This window comes from Oryx dammah, unplaced genomic scaffold (assembly GCF_014754425.2).
Source record: "Oryx dammah isolate SB20612 unplaced genomic scaffold, SCBI_Odam_1.1 HiC_scaffold_1, whole genome shotgun sequence".
Lineage (NCBI taxonomy): Eukaryota > Metazoa > Chordata > Mammalia > Artiodactyla > Bovidae > Oryx > Oryx dammah.
This window is the reverse complement of record NW_024070185.1, coordinates 76,682,320-76,702,179: the sequence shown is the minus strand read 5'-3', so window position 1 is coordinate 76,702,179 and position 19,860 is coordinate 76,682,320. Positions and strand designations below refer to the sequence as shown.

The 19,860-nt window shown below is 40.8% G+C and overlaps 1 protein-coding gene across 4 annotated transcripts in view; it reads right to left on the bottom strand.

The window, feature by feature from the left end:
• NTRK2 (neurotrophic receptor tyrosine kinase 2) overlaps nucleotides 1-19,860 on the bottom strand; it is a 396,903-nt gene that overhangs the window by 162,434 nt on the left and 214,609 nt on the right. The window contains exons 12-14 of one of the 4 annotated variants that reach the window (XM_040244746.1): nucleotides 13,421-13,468; nucleotides 7,481-7,669; nucleotides 1,682-3,722 (exon numbers count right to left, since the gene is read on the bottom strand). In XM_040244746.1, the coding sequence (XP_040100680.1) occupies nucleotides 3,694-3,722; nucleotides 7,481-7,669; nucleotides 13,421-13,468 (266 nt within the window). In that variant the 3' untranslated portion in view covers nucleotides 1,682-3,693. Of the gene's footprint in view, nucleotides 1-1,681; nucleotides 3,723-7,480; nucleotides 7,670-13,420; nucleotides 13,469-19,860 lie in introns of those variants that run through there. The other 3 variants (XM_040244728.1, XM_040244750.1, XM_040244738.1) reach the window with 3 other exon arrangements.

Below are 19,860 nucleotides of genomic sequence, written 5' to 3'. Positions count from 1 at the left end.
CAATTCACCCAAGACAACCCATGACCGCAGAGATATGAACAAAGCCCAGTACAAACAAAGGCCAGCGTTCAAGTGGTTAGACTTTATATCATTGGAGGTTAAAACGACAGCCACAAGATGACAAAGTGTGATATCCAAATGACATTATCAGTAGTTATCTCTGTTAGAATTGTAGGTAAGTTTTTATTCCATCTTTGTTTCTTATGTTTTCCAAATTTCCTTCTATAACCTATAGTATTTATTTTTAAAGAATTGCATTTTAGGGACTCTGAAGGCATTTTGGTGAATGAAGACTTAATTCTGTCTTACTAGCAGAAATCAATCATCAGAGGTAAGCCAACTAGGGAGATCAATCCAATATAATTTGCCCAAGACTGTCTTGTTTTAAAAGAACCTCCACAACCCTGGTTGGTGGCGGGGCGGGGTACAGTTACTGTTATACTGACATGTACTTCTCCTTTGGACCACAAATCCTACCTTCTAACTTTTACCTCCCTGAGGGAGCTCAGGCATTCGGAAATACATCGCATCCTCTCAGCCAAAGGAAGCGGGCTCAGACAGCGAGCACCGTGAGCACTTTGGGCTGCTGTCTCCATCTCAGGAGGCTGCTTTACTCCTAGAGGCTAAGCCCGAAGAGGGAGATTGCCTTTTGTGGTTGGCTATCAGGTTGAAATGAGAAGTAGACCTCTCTCCAATTCTTTCCTGTCCATGGTGTGGAGCAAATTCATCTTACATACTTCAGGAGAAATATCCACTATCAAGGGGCTTCCCAGGTGGCGCTAGTGGTAAAAAATCCGCCTGCCAATGCAGGAGATATAAGAGACATGGGTTCCACCCCTGTGTTGGGAAGATCCCCTGGAAGGGGGCCTGGCAACATACTGCAGTATTCTTGCCTGGAGAATCTCATGGACAGAGGAGCCTGGCAGGCTACAGTCCATAGGGTCTGAAAAAGTCTAACATGACTGAAGCGACTTACCATGCACACACTTACCAATGGCCATGATAAAGAGCAGACAAAGAAACTACAGCACAGTGAAGGAAGGGCAGTATGGCTGTACCTCATAAGGAGAGCTGGCATGACGACAAATCTGAGAAGAAGCCCAACCATGGTGGCTTACCCTCTCTAGCTGGCAGAATTAGTTAAGACCAGAGAAAATCTGCACTTCACAAAGAGAAAGCCTGCACTCTGTTACATTAGCTGCCATGAAGGATTGAGCTATGAGCAAGCATCACATCCAAGAAAAACCCCCCTTCTGTCATCTCTGCTTAACCACAGGGAGCACTCAGTGTTCAAAGCATCTGGGTTACAGGAGCTCCCTAGCAACATAAGAGGCTCCTCTGCGTATGTTTGCTGAGCTGGTTGTAGTCCCCAGTCTGCTGGCACATGTGAGAGTGACCAACCAGAAACCAAAATGGTGGTGCATTTGATGAGATTCATCCTGCTGGTATCCCTCTCCAGTTGGGCTTGGCTTTGGAAAATATCCAGAACAAATACTGTAGAATCCTGCATCTGCTGGGATGCTTCTAGCACATCAGTGATGATTTGGTGAAACTGAACTGAACTGTCTGGTGTGTGAGAGGGTACATAATTTCCTCTTGATTGACCAATGACGTGGAAGTAAAATCAGAATATCACTATGAGTGTCTCTGTGACCTAAATCCATAATAGTTTTTTTTTTCCCCTTTTTTAGCCATTAAATGTAAGATGGAGTGTTTTCTCTAAGAGGTCTTGGTATCCTATAATTGGGTGATATTTCTTTTTTGATAACAAGTCATATCACCCAGGGGTCAAATGCTAATAGAATGAAGTCTCTTATTTTACATAGTCGTAAATGTGCTTGAATTTTCTTCTCAGAGGAGTTTTTAACATGTCTTACATTGTACATATAATTATGCAGCATGTATTTATTTCCTTTCTACAAGGAAACTCAAGTTGCTTTTTTTAAACATTATTTGATAGCTTTTTACCATCTCCTCTGGAGTTGAAAGGAGAATATAGTATCAAGCTGTGATAGCTAGCAGTGGGAAACTATGGCACCAAGAGACAGAACTGGATTGGGACTTTACAGAGTCTATGAGCAGTGTACCATGAAGACCCCCATGAGATGGGTTGTCAGCCCACTGTGCCATAAATGAAGCAATTTCTAAGGATCCTAAAATAACTGCATTCTCTCGTCCCTAACACTCATGCTGGGCAAAATAGACCTAGGTTATTTTTAAAGTGCAGGCCATAGCCTTCAAAGGGATATAAACAGTTCCCAAAGCAGCTATCTTTTGGCCAATTAAATACTTAGAAGCAAACGTACTTTTGAAAGACAAAATTAGCAGGCAAAGGACATAAGAAAGTGCTAAAGCAATTGTTTCTGCCTGTTTTTAAACCCTATCAAATGGACCATCAAAATGGACCATGGGCACAGATTGCACTGAAGTTTGAAGATAACCTCCAATAACTCTCAACCCTTGATCTGACAAGCTCCTGGGGTCTTGGATATACTTCAGAACTTTTGCTCAGGTGTACTCAAAGTAATGTTACAAATATGTTCAAAACCTCTGCAGTTCTGTGAAAAATACCACTTCTATTACCTCCCCTGACTGGTAACACAATGACAGTGTAGGTATGGCAGCTAAGAGGATCAACAGGGGTGCCCTGCATGATCTTTTCAACTACTGTTAAAACACTCCATTCCTTTATTATGTTTTATTTCCTTAGTCTTTGCTGGTCTATGAATCTGTGCTTATCTACATAGTTACCTAATAAGCAAGTAACCAGTGGGAACACACACACACAAACATATACACACACACAAACTATAATAGTTAGAGGAGCATGGTGTACTCTGCAGGAAATCAATCAATGTCCATTTCATTGGAAATGAAATCAAAATGGGGAAAAGTCAGAATTCCTTATCTGCATCTTCCGCAGAGAGTTAGTTACTAGCCCCAGATACACATAGAGGGCATGCGCTGTAAGAACAAACACATACAGTACATATTTAGAGACAATTCTCATTTAATGTAGACCCTCCACCTAGGATTCTAGCTAATTTATAAGGCTGCTCTAGGAAAGACACAATTCTAGAGATGACAAGTCTATGCCTATGCCTTTCCTGAAGGGGAAGCTATAACGCATTCCCACCCTTCAAAAGAACCCAAGATTGATGATTCAGGGGTATTGTTGGTTAGAGTGGGTTTTCTTTCTTTCTTTTTTTTTTTCCAGTTCAGAAGTTGTATTTCCATTGTACCCTGTCAAAAATGTTCTTAGAAGACAAGGAGAGAGGACAGTAGCAGAGCTGCCCTTGAGCCAACTTGGTCAGTCCTACTAGGAAACAACCCCGTGTGGTCAGATGACATGGTTTTCAGACACGTCTACACAGACTAGTTGAATTAAAGACCAACTGCAGCCTTGATGTCGCTGAGCTCCTCAGCTCCATCTTGCCATCCTGATTGATCGAGGAGATGGGTCTATAGTTAAAGTGGCATAGCACTCTGAGGGCTTAGTCATTAGAGCACACTGCTTTCTCTTGGGAAGGCAACTTCTTGCTTGGCTAGGTTTTGGAAGCTAAGGAGTGACGTCAAGATGTTGTCTGGCCAGAATTTGCAGATAACCATAGAACTCTTCTCCTCCATCAGGCATGGATTTAGCCTCCTTTAGTTCCTGCAGTGACACAGGAGCCTCCAAATACCAAATTATTATCAGGCGGTCTTGGGGGAACCTCTGGGCCCTGCAATAAAGTAGACAGACTTGCTATTGGAAAGTGCTCGGGAGCAATTCAGCCTTGTTCAGATTGTTCTAAAATCCTGCAAACCACCTCTAGACTTTGAAAACCTCTCATAGCTCCTGAGAGTGAAAAAGTACTTTGGGGGATATAAATTAGCATCAGCCTTCACTCAAATAATCTTACACAACATTTAAAGAAATATGGCTTAATCATGATTTTTGGTTCACTTAAGTTACACAAGCAGGGAGGCTGTGTCACTTTGGACAAGCTACTTCTGAGCACTGTCTGTAAAATCAACTGTTTGTATTCATTGATATTTAAAGTCATAAACAGTTGGTGTATGGTGGACCAAATATGATTTGTGCTGATGTATTTTGTTGGTTCCACTCATTGTTTTATATCTTGGAGAACTCACATAAAAAACAAAAACAAAAAAAAAAACCTGCTCTCTCTGGAACATTTGGAATATCTGGTAATACCAGGCCCATGTTCCATCATGATCTTCACCACACCATGTCATCTTTCTGATCCAGCCTGTTTCTCATATTGACCCTACAAGTCACTGGGGTTTAGGATGCTTGCCCTAAGCAATCCTAACCTTGTGCCTTGTAATTACACAATGTCTTTCAACACTGGCCTCCCCAAGGAGACTCCCTGTGGGCAAGGAACAAGCCATCATTATCACCCAATTTCCAATTCTTAATATTGTAGGAGTATTGTGGGTAGTCAATAAATATGTGATGAATTGAACTTCACTTTCCACATTAGATTCTTATAATTCAATGAAGTATGATGGGATCTCTGTTTGTAAGATCATGCATGTATTCTAAAGCCATCATCTTTGAATAGCAGGAAGCTTTAGGAAAGAGAAGTAAATGTGCTGGTTTGTGACCCAAGCCTCTGATGGGTCCATCAAAGACTGTATGTTTCATGTGATATTTTGCTTTAAGCACATGAAGAAAGTTCCACACTTTTTCTGAGAGCTTCTTAAATTTGTTTTTCAGATGTAACCTATCCAATTTCTTGGAAGAGCCCTTCTTTAAAGGTTAGCTGAAAAAACATTTGAAGGGAATAAGTTAACTGAAAGCTAAGCTACCAAAATTTCATGGGCCTATAGTGACAAATCCCTCTCCTTCTGTATGTCAGATCTAGGCATTTTGAATATTTTAATTTCTGAATGACTACAATTAGGATCCTCAAAGAAAAGATTCTTTGTTAAAGGCTTATTTCTGCTAAAATGTTGTCTAAATCTACTTAAACTGGTTAATATGTAAAAAATTCATCCAACATTTAAAAATCTATGTTGGTAAGTTTAATAAGAATAGACCCAGTGAAAAACGTTCAATGTGAAGGTCATTACACTTGTTACAAGTCTGTTAGTAATTAATATTTCAGTAATATATAGCCATATCTGGTCAACATCTGGCCCACATCAGAGACCAATAGTGTCCCATGCTATCTTGAAGTAGTTCAATGGGTATAATTTCTGCTCTCTAGGAGCTTACAATCTAACCTGGTTTTAATCAAGACTACAGAAACATATACCAGAGTGGTAACACCTAGGGCTTCACAAAAGGCATCAGACACACTGAAGATAAAGGAAAAAAAAATATGGGGTAAAGAATGACATTTAAGAAAAGGTAAAGAGAGAAGAGAAGTAAATTGCTTCTTCATTCCCATTTCTTTGAAAAAGAATTTATGGAAGATGTGTTATTTTAAGTGTTCTTAAAATCATGAAAGAGCATATGGCTTGATGCTTGAAAGAAAGAAAATTTCTGCTAGTATAAGATGCTAAGTGATTGAGAACACTGAACCAGTCAGGATGGTTGAGTGAAGGACTAGAGTTTATAATGGAAAACCAATGGTCTGGAGCCCTCTGGTAGAGGACAGAAGCTGAAGGGAAGCTGCCAGTCTCCTCAACTCTCTTCTAATTCCTTCCAAATGGGAGTGGCATAGAGTGGTTGAGCCATAAAACCAAAACTCCTTTAAAATTACCAAAACGTCTAATCAAAAACCCTTATAAAAACCTTCATGGATGCTAGACTAAGGAAATAACCTTTAGAAATTTTCTTGTGGGATTTTGAAGGAAAGAAAGCACATTTAGAAAGAACCACAAACTCAGAAGCCATCTAGCCTATTTGATTCTATAGCATATGTTTGTTTCTTTCCTTGATCACTGGTTCATTTACTCTTATTGGACTTATTGGACTAATGATACCCACTTGATTATTCAGCTTTACTTTTCTCCATTGACAAAAGCAAATTTTTGAGTACAGTTTAATTTTAGTCAACCTCAATTATAATGTAGCCTCTGGTTAACTGAAGTATATCATTCAGCCTGGTACTGGTAGTGGTGATGGGGGGGTCAAAATACCCTGTTCCTAGTGATGACAATCAAAATGATGACAGATTCTCTCATTACCGTGTCTTGCATCGCTTTATTATTTCACTGTTATGCATGCAGGGCATTTCAAGAACTGTTGGGGGATGCTTATCTCAACAAAGAATGCACATTGTAAGCAAGGCCTCCACACATCTTGTTTATACCATAATTATAATATTAGAATTAATAATATCATGATTTCAAATAATACCTTTTATTCCAAGGAGCTCAGTATTCTTCATATATGCTATTCTATTTATCTTGTCATATTACAAATTCAACTGAAATCTGTGGTGGGGTCTCACATATTACAAGATAATACTCTTCTTCTTAGTGATTAAATTCAAATTCAAATCCATTATTAAACATACCTCAGGATAAATTTGAATGAATAGAAGGAAATTACAGATATTTGTTGATATTTTAAAAATACTCACTGCTAAATCCCCTTATCCATGAGAGTTCTCAGTGGAAAGTCAGTCCCCAAAATCTAAGCTTGAAATAGTCCTACCTTACCTGAGACAGGTAGGAGCAGGAGAAGAGTAAGATGGGGTAAGAACATGCAAACAGAAAAAAAGATGCCTACTTGTCAGTGCCAGGGAACCCAGGAGGCCTTAGCCACCTGACAGTCTGACCCTCAGAGTCCCTTATTCATGTTTAAGGGAAGGCCTATAGTTCCAATGACATAAGCCTGTTTGTTCACTGTGGTTTTATTTCTTGTTGTCCTTCCGGCTTTGTCCTTGCATTCTTTATATTTGAGCAGTGGCTCAGAAAATAGGATAGAGTCTCCAAGAAAGATTTAAGTTCCCCAGTAGAGGCTAATGGGTTCATCTGGTTCTGAGAAACATAATTCAGTGTAGGCACACCTGTTGTGAAGTCCCTTTGTTATTGTGATATCACAGTAAGTCTCACGATAAGAACTAAGACTGAACAAAAAAAACAGAACTACTTAAATTGATACCACCTGTGTGCAACACAGAACATTCCTGACAACCATTGGTGTGTTATTTTAAAGACTTTCAATAAACCAAATTTGAATCCCACCAATTGCTTATCTTATGACACTTCTGGTTTCTGTCTCTATCTTTTTCAAGATAAGCATGCCTGATTCCAAGTTCATGTTGACAAATGGTTTTGGAAAATGGATCCCAAGAGAAGTCAGTTCTGCCCACAGTTCCCATCCCAGCAGGAGACACACCCTAAGAATGTCATAATCAACAAACTAAATGATCTGTTCCATGGGCTCAAAGCCTCAAGAATCCTTAAGACATTTCACTTCACCCTCCCCTCAATCATCCTTGTCAGGGACTCTGATAAACATGCTGCTAGATACAGCTATGAAGCAAATGGGCCAGTAAGTATAAACAGCTGTACTTACATGTGTCTGGCTTGAGCTGACTGTTGGTAATGCCAAAGTACTGGGGATTTTCAATGACAGGAATCTTGGTCATTCCAATAATGACAGCATCAGGGCCACCCTCTGAAGACGACGGGGTGTTACTCCCATTGGAGATGTGATGGAGTGGGCTGGCAGAGTCATCATCATTGCTGATAACTGAGGCTGGGCCTAAAGTTGGAAAAACATATATTCTCCTATAATTCTTCATGGTTTTGTTGAGCTATAATTTATATATATATATACATACATACATACATACATACATATATATATATATATATAATTCACACATTTAAAGTATACAATCCAATAGGCTTTAACATATCCAAAGAGTTGTAAAACCATCAGTACAATTATCATTTCAGTTAGCAGTCACTCCCCATTCTCCCCACTTCCAGTCCTAGGCAATAATGAATTTACTTTGTATCTATATAGATTTACCTATTGTGGATACTTCATATAAATGAGATCATATAAGATGTGATGTTTGGGGACCAGCTTCTTTCATTTAGTGTAACATTTTAAAAGTTGATTCACATTATAACATGCATCATTACTTTATTCCTTTTTATAGACAAAATTCTATTGTATGGATATGTCACATTTTTGTTGATCAATTCAATTGATTGATATTTGGGTTATTCAAAATTTTGGCTATTATGAATAATGTGGCTATGAGCATTCACGTGCAAGTTTTTGTGTGGACATATTTTTCATTTCTCTTGGGTGGAATTGCTGGGTCATGGCAACCCACTTCAGTATTCTTGCCTAGAGAATCCCCATGGACAGAGGAGCCTGGCAGGCTGCAGTCCATGGGGTTGCAAAGCATTGGACATTACTGAGAGACTAAGCATGCACGCACAGTAGCTTTATGGTTAACCTTTTGAGGAACTGCCAAACTGTTTTCCATATTTTATATCCTCACCAGCAATGTATCAGGGTTTCAATTTCTCTACTTCCTTCTCCTGTAGTTTGATATGCAGCTTTCCTCTCTGTTCTCTGAAAATCTTTAGAACACTCATTGAAATTCCCAGCATGAATCTAGGATTCCTGTTGTACAGTGTACTGAAAGATGACCTATGAGTTCAAAGATCAATCCTTTCTCCACTCTTTGGACAAATCACTTACCTTTTTGTACCTCTACATCCACTTACATGTGTAAAATGTGCAAAATGATATCTTTTTGTTACTTTATTAGGCTTTGAATGAAACTTCTGATGAAAATTTGCTTCATATGTATGAATTACTAAAAAAACTTACAACTGGTCAACAAAAATTGCATTGGACTGTCCTGTTACTATGTTCACTTTTTTCAGAGACTACACCATTTTTGCCTACAAGATACCTTCATAGCAATAATGAATCAATCCAATAGCAATATTCTGTGCTTTGCCTTTAGCTATATTATTTGTAAAGCAATTACATGGATATCTTTATATTAAAACAATAAGCATAACATTTTTTCATACCAGATTTGAACTTCACAGTCCAAAATCTCAGAATGTATATGCCTATAAATACAGTCTACTGTGTCTTATGTAAACAATTCATCCATTGACCACTAAACCCATAATGTTTGCAACCAAAACACATTTCCAAAGATAAAGGTCTACATTCATTAAAAACTTCATAACAATTAAGATCTCAGGAGCTCCTGATAGACACACCCTACAAGAAAAGTAGACAAAGTCCCCTAGACATATAGTACATGTGTTTCTGTAGTATGTTGAATAGCTTCAAGGTCCCAAAGAAGGCTCCCAGTGGCCAGGGCTACTATAATAAGCTAAGAGAATTATAGGAAGAAAAGGATATGGAGGAAAGACAAAGAGAAGACAAAATCCAATGTGCAGCCAAGACAAATGTGTGGTAGGGAAATGAAAGCCTGAATGCCTATTTCCTGAGCAAGGCCACATGTGTCCATCCAACCGCCAGGATGTCTCAGCACCTCCACCCGATCTCTACCTTCTCATTCACATTTAACTTTTTATGTAAGAAGCACAGCAATTCTAGAAACAAAAGCTGTTATATCATACATTTTTGAATACCCTCTGAAATATCACAGTAATCCATCCCCAACCCCCCAAATCCATTTTCTCTCTTATATGGGGATTATCACTGTTTGGAGGGATAACAACTGGACATTCCCCAGCTAGCTGTCTTAAACTATGTAAGAGGCAGCCAACTGCTATTATAGGTAATTTTAAAAAGCATTCTCTCAAGGGGATGTGTATTTAAGTTGCCTTTAATGATACACTCTGGCTTACTTCTGCAAGCAAGTTCTCACACAGCCAATTTAGAAGCCACCAAACACTCAAAGCCAAGGGAAGTTCACTGGTTGTGCTCATCTTGAGCCTAGCTCACTGCTGTTTGTAAACAGTGGAAATTCTGCCAAGAATTGCTATACAGACAAGTTCTTGCTAATATTCTTAACTATTCCTGTTTTATGATTTGCTTTCTGACAGGCCCCTATCACCTAGAGCTTAAACCCAGAGGTGGAAAATGGAAATGTGCTATCCTAAGATTTCTGCATCTTGTCGATAAGACCTTCCCCCCCATGGGCTTCCTCGCTCCAGTCCTGGCTCAGCTGTCCACTCCTTCGAGGTTAGCAAAGCATGCTATTACCCCAGCTCCCCGAGAAGAGTGCAGTGAAGGCATTTCTCAGCAGATTCCAGGCTGCACATTTACCCCCAGAAATGCAAGAGTTGTCATGTTCAGACCCTCCACATGCTGTCAGAAGGCCAGTAATATCTGCTTCTGAATTCCCTGCAACAATTAGAAACGCACTGATCCCAGTTGCTTTGTCTCTGATTCTCTTTTGGCCCAGGGCAGGCAATCCACATTCCCATAGCATTCAATCATTTTGGAGGAGGTTGATACTTAGAAGACAATGTTGAAATTCCTCCAGGAATTCAGGCTCTGAAGCATCTGCCATGTACACAGCAGAGCCTTACTTAAAGAGTTCAACCAAGGGACTTGCTCTCTGCTTCTCGCCCATCACCGAAGAACACCCTTTCCTTCCCCCACCTTGCTAAGTAAAATCCCCAACTCCGAGGTAACAGATCCTAAGGGAACAGGCTCTCTGTCTGGAGGGAAATTTTTTGAGCACAGAAACGGTATAAAGCACTAGAGGTTATTTTTCAAAAGCCTTTTCACTTTGCCAGAAGGTCACTGTTGACAAATCTGAACAACATATAAACCTCAACAATTTATCAAGTGGCATGTTAATTCAAGTGCTGTTTGTTTCATTATTGATGTTCCAAATCCTGGAAGATTGATCCAGCTAGCAAGGTTGCAGAGTTTCAGCCATTTTTCTATGAACATTTTGATCTAATGGAGCACAGCAAAGTCGGGAAGGGGAAAGCTCTCGGGGGAGACGATGAATGTCTATATAATTTGACAGCAGCCTGTCTGTGCATATCATGGATGTCTCGTTGTGTGTCTGTGCACGTGGAAGAAACACTGAGAAAAGACAGACAGAAGAAGAATCGGGGGCATATCACAGCATGTGAGAAATTCACAGGAGGACTTGAAAAGATGTCTTATAATATTAATAAGAAGTTTTAAATTGCTGGGTATGTGCAGCTTGCTGAGTTTGGGGTAGATAATTCTAATTACTGAACTGACAAATAGGAGCTATGCCTGGAAACATTTTTAGCCCATTTTGCTTTTACTGTGTCTCACATACAAGGAGGCATTTTTCTTTTACCAGAGCTGCTCAGTAATGTATCTGGCATTTATGACTTTACAGACATTTTTAAGCCTGGCTGAGACCTTTTTGCCCTGGTAAGAATCGATGTAGGTCATCTGGAGAAGGGGTTTCCTTTTCTCAAGGCCAACATGCTTTCGAGGAGAGAGACAGATTATTGTTAATCAGATAGCCATATCAAACATGTCTTTTGTTTTCTGTATTCTGCTGCTTCAACATCGGGGGCCTTGGTGACAGAGGAGGGACTGCCAGTTCCTAGACATAATAAAGTGCTTGCCTACAAAAGTATGTTTCAGATACAAGCTGACCTATCCACAGTCTATGCCCCCAAACCACATTTCTTATCAGGCTATCACACTCCAGACCACTATCCACCTGCCCCATCACCCCAGAGCCACATTATCAGACAACTAGGGATGGTCCCTATATCTCAGAGCCCATTGCCCTTATTCAACCCAGCCAGTTCTAACCTGCTTACCCTGCCTCACCCATTCCTTTCTGCAGAAACCACAGTAGAGGCCCTTGGCTATGTTTTACCCTCCCTCCCTCTGCTTCCTGATGGACCCCATGCCCTCTTCAGCGTCATGGTCCCCACCATGGCGTAATCTGCCCTCTTCTCTTGGGATCTGTGAGTAACAAACTACATTTTCAGTGGCAGTCATCTCCTGACTGGCCTCAACACACCTGAATAATAATAAAACCTACAAAGCAGCAGCACTTCTGATGAATTGTAGTTGAAAGAACAAGAATTCTGAAGAATTCCCTCAGCTGTAGCCTAAAAGGATGAAGCCCGGTTTTTGAAGCTTACAGGGAATAAGCGCCTCTCTAAAGAGCAAACTGGCCTGGAAAACATTCACGTGGTTGCAGTGATTTGCTGTTTAGTGGAGGGAAGACCTCATCTCACAGCACTGTTGTGGGAGAGTTTATCACTCAATTCCCCTCTTCACCACAACCACACACAGAGTGAGCACAAAGCCCTGGAAAGGCCTTCAAGATTGCACAGGCAGACAATCTTCTCTCCGCAATCTTAGCAATATCTTGGCAAATCGCCTATGATGAGCCGGATCTGAAATTTGCCCCAGGTCATTGCAGACAAGTCCTGAGCTGGTTGCACTTAATGTTCGAACATTGACACATTCCACGTTCTCTTTGCTGGTTAAGAGCTTTAGTCTTGGAATTCCTGGGGCAAGTTAAGGGTCAGGATGACTTCCCCCATCAGGCCCCCTCTGGCTCAGTGTCTGCCACCTCTGGGCCCAGCCAGTGCAATATTTTGGATCACTGGACAGACACTGAGAAAGACTATCCTTTAGGAAAGATCTGCTATCAGGCTCGACAGGGGAAAGGAAACAGGCTTCTTTGTATGGATGGGATGAACACGCAATAGGTGGATGGTTTAGAACTAGAAGACTGACCCTGGTATGCTTTCCCTATTTTACAATTTTCCCTATAACCAACCTTGCTACCAAAATAAATGCTAACCAACAGATAGTCAAGATGGGGCCAGATCTTGGAAATGCACAGGCAAGATGTAAAGACAGTGTTTTTTCATGCCTTCTAAGCAGTTCCTGTTCATTGTCTCTGTACCCATAGAAAATACTGAACAAATTAGAGGCCCTAGGAGATCACACCTGATTCCAATCCTAGTGATGAGATACATTATCTGCACTCATTTGGTAGTTACAAACTCTGCTTTTCAATTGCCGGCATATAGTCTGAATGCAAGGAGCAGAATGCAATCAAGCACAAATCATAGTGTCTGGACTTTAGAGTCTTGCTTTGAAAGAGAAGTGGTCATAAATGAACAGCTGATTTCCCACGTCATAAATTTATTACATGTTGGCCAATGGAAGAAAGTTAAGATCCAAGCTTGCCCAGACTTGAATATTCAGCCAACTGTTTGCTATACGTGGAGTTGGAGTACAGTCGCATTTTATTCCCTTAACCTTTAAAATGCAGCCACAAGCTAGATCTGGACCACAGTTCACACTTCCTCATAGGACAAAACAAGTTGATGTCAAAAATACAAAATGATCTACTGAAGTCAATTTTCCTTTTTTGGAAAATTCTAGACCTCTTGATTCGGCAAAACAAAAATTGGGATCACAGAAAAAGAATCAAGGGCCAACAAGTATTAATAAAGAGGGTCAAAGCAGTTTCATCCTAATTAAACAACACAAACTCATTACTTATCCAAAGAAGTGGGAACTACTTACCAACACCTTGTCTTGATTTTACTTTCCCAAATCCAAACCATGAGAAATCTGAAAACCACAACAAAACATAAAGTAAACTTCGAAAGAGAAGCGTAAACCAGAGGCATTCAGCCCTATCCCTAGTGAAATAACAAACTCCCCCAAAGAGTTCCACTGGGGACCAAAGCTTCCCCTCAAACACCTGGAAACAAACCCTTGGGTTTTTGTGTAAAGATTTATTTCTCGTCCTGAGAACAGGGAGGTTGGGATCAGAAAAGAGGCGGCAAGAGGCTGTCTTCACGAAAAATGGCCAAAACCCAGGGTTCAAGGCACTGAGCAGATTTTCCTCCTCACTGTCTCTCTTTCCTCTAAGTATCAAATCATCAAACAGGGAACTGCCGGGGTGAAAGCAACACAGTGCATTTGGCAAACACACCCTGGTTCTCAACCACGGACATGAAGGGAAATAATCAAAGAAAACAGATCTTTTCTGGAGCAAAGACAAGCAGTACAAAAAAGGAACATGAAATTGCATGGGAGAACTGACACTCAGGCTGGATGGGGATTCAAGAGAAAGAAAGAGGATCATGATTGTACATAGATTCCACAACCGACTTGCTGTGTGATGGTGGGCAGCTCCCAGCAGCTTCGCGCCTCTTTGTAGCACAAGGCTCCAGAGGCATGTGAGGGGAAAGGTCTACCAAATGTTTGGAGGTCCTCAGTGAAGAAAGCCACAGTGAAATGCCTGTTTGCTTCCTGGGCCCCACTGTTCCCTTCTAGGTAATTTCCCCTGGGTTCAAAGTAAATTCAGCACAGCAGGGAAATCTCTGGATAAGAGGCCAATAAAGGGTTTGTTGTTCAGTCACTAAGTCGTGTCTGACTCTGAGATCCCATGGACTGTAGCATGTCAGGCCTCCCTGTTCCATATTTGCCCAAGGTAATGGAGCCCCAAGTATGTCTGATAAAGAGAATGGAGCCCAAATAAGTAGTAACTGTGTTTCTCAGCTCCTTAGATTCGCAGTGATTTTTACAGGCAGCTAGGATAAAAGACTACATAAGAAAAGAGGCCATGGAAATGAAAAATGTATATAAAAACTCTTTGCATACTCAAAAATGCCTTACAAAGTTGTCACGATTGCTATCTTTTTAAAGTACATTTAAGCCTTTCCTTTACCGGTATTCTACAATTTCAACTGTAAGCCAGTTTTTACTTCTGATTGGTATTTCTCTGAATGCTTTTTTCCAGGTTTTAAAAGGCAGAGGGAAGGCCTGGCCTCTACCCAGTGCTAAAGAAAGATTCGTTTGCATGAAAACAGTGACCTCATTTACGGGTCCTCAGTGTAGCAAGGCCTATGGATTTCTTAGTTACAACTAATCTCTTTCAAAACAGAGTGAATTTTCCTAATGGTCACTTTTGTTTTTCTATATTCTTTTGATTTACTTAGTTTTAATTATCATCGTGGATTAAATATTTGGACTCTTTTTTCACTTGAGTATTTTCTCAAAATCATCTTTCTATCTTACTGAGCACCCACTGAAGAGCAAGGCCATATTGCCCCTCACAGATTACACATTTCAGATTATTGTCCATTATCCAGTGTCATAACCACAACTTCTAGGAATATCCTTGTATGTCTTAGGTGCTCCCATCTCCATTTTCAGAGACCATTCCCTCAAGATAAATTCCAGAAATAGAATTACTGGGTCAAAATGGGGAAATACTGTTAAGGTTCTCAGTGCACATTATCTAGTTGTTTTCTCACTACATGTGGTCTTACTTTCACCAACAGTGTATAAGAAGGTGGACTGTGTATTTCCAAAAGGAAAGTTAAGGGTGAGCCATTTCTGATATCCATCCTGCCATTGGTAGGTCTTCAACTAATTGAACAAACACTTGCCTCCCATCTTTGCCACATGAAACTATTCACCACCTCCACCCCCCACCTGTCCTAGGCTGGGGTTTGGCATAGGTGCAGTAAGGAGAACTACAGGTATAAAAAGAATGAGAGTAAGGCAGATACCACTTGTGTAGTCATTATAATTCACCAGGTTCCTCTCCCACCGCAGACTCTTCTCCCCTGGTTCTCAGCCAGACCTTATAATAAACCCCTGCTCCTTGACAAGAGACTGACTCAGAACAACTGGCTGATAGGCTTAGCAAAAGCCACAGTTATTAGTGACTGAGCAGGGACCTAGCTTTCTGATGCCAAATCCAGAACTTTTTCTTTCATAATTGCTTTTCCAATCCTCCAAATAACCAAAATTAGCCAAAGTGAAGAGAATGGCAACTAACTCACTCCAGTATTCTTGCCTGGAGAATCCCATGGACAGAGGAGCCTGGTGATTTTACAGTCCATGGGATCTCAAAGAGTTGGACATGACTAAGTGACTAACGCTGCTACTACTCTAATGTCATAATTAGGATCCAATTTTACACATAGAAAAACGCCTGAATTAGTCATTCATTCCTCATTTTTTTCTTCAGCAGGGATATTTGAAGAGTCAAGAATAAAGAACCGCATGGTCTTCCCTCAAGGAGATTAAGATCAAGGATCAGCTCTCCTAGAAGAACATCAGGGGTATATGGGAACTCAAAGGAGGGCTATCTAGCTGAATCTGGGAGGCAGGGTGGGGAGGCAGTTATGGGGGAAGAGTTCTCTGGCTTCTTGACAACAGACTAAAATTCACCAAGAATGGGAAAAAGCAGAGGGGTATATTTTCACTGTGAATTGTTCAGTTATGATCAGAGTGGGAAGCATACTTTGTCAAGGGGCTGATGCAGCTGGAAAGAGGGAAAAAAAAAAAAAAAAGCTGAGACACATAAATAAGGGCCAAGCCAAGAGTTTGGAATCTATGGTGAAATTGCAGGTAGACCCTAGAAAAACCAATCAACTAACCTTAGGCCAGGATGAAACAAGATCAAAATTCGTTTTAGAAAGGGGTTGCAGGATAGAAACAAGATGATACTAGAGAAAGACTGAGGGCAAGAGACTAGTTGAGGAGGCTTTTACAGAAATCAGGGCCTGAAAAAATCATGACCTGAGCCTGGTAGTAGGGAAATGAGACAGGGACAAGATGGGGACTGCTGTCTCGTCTAGTTAGGGGAATCAAGAGGACTTGGACATTGTAAGTAAAGCAGGAGAGTATCAGAAATGGACAAAGATATTCTTGAGTTTAGACAACAATACACATGGTGATGCTGCCCAATGTCTCCAAGGAAACTGACCGAGAAATAGGCTTAGGGGTTCAACTCACAGTGTGGGTATGGGGCACAAATCCCAAATCAGGTAACTATTGGAAGATTCTCCTGAAGTAGGAAATATTTTTGCCTGGAAAATTCCATGGACAGAGGAGCCTGGTGGGTTACATTCCATAGAGTCATAATATGGTATGACTGAGCACCTAGGCACCAGCAGCGTGTGGAGAAACCCTAAGAGAGAGACTTCTAGAGTTTGAATCTCAGGTCTAGAGCTCAAAGTTGTTGTTGCTGAGTCGCTAAGTCATGTCTGACTTTTTGCAGCCCCATGAACTGCAGCACTCCAGGCTTCCCTGTCCTTGACTATCTTCTGGAGTTTGCTCAAACCCATGTCCGTTGAGCCAGTGATGCCATCCAACCGTCTCATCCTCTGTCGTCCCCTTCTCCTCCTGCCTTAATCTCTCCCAGCATCAGGCTCTTTTCAGGTCAGCTCTCTGCATCAAGTGGCCAGTGGATCTGACCAAGTTTAACCAGAACCCAGAGTCCAATGAGAACAGAGGCTAGTGGCTGCAACTGAGACACATTTCTTCTTTGGTCATGCAAAACACTCTTTTTGGCAGGTACAAATTAAAGAGTACGACTGAGGCTAACTTTTAACAAGCTTGTTCCTAAACTGCTAAAATATTTCTAAGTTCTTTTTAACATTAACACAATTATTATGTAAGAGAGAATGTAATATCCTTGACCATATGCCAAAGTTCTTGGAAAATTTAACAGACCAGGCAGAGCACTATCACATTGATACCTCTCTCCCCTCCAAAAGCTGTCCTTTGTTCAACAACTTTTTCTTGATGAATTTAAGCAGTAGTCTTAAAACCGTGATACTAAATGTCAACCGCAAAACTTTCCCATGAGGCCAAAAAGAAACAATTTCTCAATTTCCTGCAATGTTTCACCCATTGGGAGTAGAGTCCTGCCAAACATTCATTTATTTTCTATTTAATAAAGAGACACTTTATTCACTGCAACATAAAGGGCTCCTTCAAAAGCAAATATAGTTGCAGCAAGCTTAAAGGAACTCCTCCTTTTGGAATCTAGACCAACAAAGACTCTATATCATGAAATTAACCAATTAAATTCATCTCTCTTGAAGAAAGTTCTAGAAAGTTTTTCCTCATGCAGAGAAAAGGAAGATAGAAAAGAAAATAGCACAGCTCTAAAATGAGACTCAAACTAAATAAAACAAATAGCCATAAAGATTGCTTTTCAAATGTCTCTCAAAGGAAAACTAAAATTTAGGGGTTGAAAAGAAATATTTATGATGTAAGGGAGAGAATCAGAGGAAGAAGGGAGAAACAGGCAAAGTGGAAGAAATTTAATCTTCCCTGTGGTGCTGAATGGTACAAACACTAAATGTGATTGTTAGAAGGGTTCTGATCTCAAGAGGATGTCATTTATGGAGCTGTGATTTGTAAGTTTCAGAAAAAAATTGTTTTTATATGTTAGAAGGGAAAGCAACTCTTCCAACTCTGGAGGAATTAAAATTTGCTGTGTTGTCAATTAAAATTTCTTTATAATTTTCTTTTTATTATTGAAATTTCTCTATATTTCAAGGCAAGATTCATCACCCTCCACCCCCAAGAAAAGCATCTCTAATGTTGTGATGATGGAAGCACATGAGAAAATACGATTCACTGACAAAAATGCACTTCACGTCCAACTTTCTCGTGGCCACACCCATTCCCTGGAGGACCGGTGAGAGAGGAGCCATGGGCTGCCTGGCTGCAGGGAAAGTGTTCAGCCCAGAGCACACTCCATAGTGCTTGGGTGAGCGGCTGACTGCCTGTCACCTCACACAAAGAAGTAGGATGACTGGTCATTGCACCAGAAAGGAAATGAAAGAAAAGGATCGCTTTGTTGATGATACGATCATCTCTCTTTCCAGCTGACACATAATCAGAGTGAGTAATAGTTTGCTTCAAATTAATTCCAGTTCCACAGGGCACAGAACAATGTAGTTTGGGGCCAAGTTTCCACTTCGATTTAACTTAATCTTTTACTTAAGGACACAACCTTTATATAAGTCCCATCTCCACAGACCAGCAAGAGGGCTCGCTTTAAGTTAAATCACAGTTCCAAAGGGTTCCAGATTCCTCCTGACCAGCCTCCATTGGCTCCATCCTTTCCCTTCCTTCAAATTTCCAGTGTGACTTATGTTCACTGTTATTAAGAAAAGTAACACTGAACACCTCCAATTGACAAATTTGAAGAAAAATATGTGTATTGTGGGGCTTCCCAGGTGGCTCTACTGGTGAAGAACCCACCTGCCAATGCAGCAGACATAAGAGATGCGGGTTTGATCCCTGGGTCGGGAAGATCCCTTGGATGAGGGCATGGCAACCCATTCCCATATTATTGCCTGGAGAATCCCATGGACAGAGCAGTCTGGCAGGCTATAGTCCATAGGGTCACAGAGAGTCTGACACAACTGAATCGACTTAGCACAGCACAGCACACATACACAGTTATTAACTGACCCCATGACCTCTAAATTCCAATTCACAAATTCAAAATCATATTTCATGTATATCTGTATTTTTCTGGAGAGAAAATCCACATATTTCCTTAGATTTGAAAAAGGTACTTCACTGCAAAATGCTAAGAAACAGTGAATACATATAAATAGTTTCAGAGACAAAAGTTTAATTGCATAGGTACTCCACGTCTGGGCTTCCCTGGTGGCTCAGTGATAAAGAATCTGCTTGTCAATGCATAAGACATGAGTTCAGATCCCTGGGTTGAGAAGATCCTCTCGAGAAGGAAACAGCAAACCACTCCACTATTCTTGCCTCCCAGGGACAGAGGAGCTACAGTCCATGGGATTGCAAAGAGTTGGACAAGACTTAGTGACTAAACAACAACTCTGCATTTCCTAAATTCTGTTTAACTATATTCCCTATCAACTGTTGAATCAGGTGCTCAGAACCATCTGTCATCTCCCACTTAGACTTCTACAGGGACCTTCTCCCCTGTCTCCTGCTCGGTTGTTCTTGCCCCCTCTGAACCTCTTTTCCATAGAGCTGCCAGAATAATATTTTCAAGTATTGGTCAGATTATTGCATTCCTCCAATGGACACCCTGTAAAGCTTTCTTGTCACATCTAGTATAAACTTCTGGTGATGACTAGAGTCCTGCACCATGTGGGCTCTCCTACCCTCCCATCTCCTAGGAAACGGCCACAGTGGTCTCTTTCCTATTTCTGCAC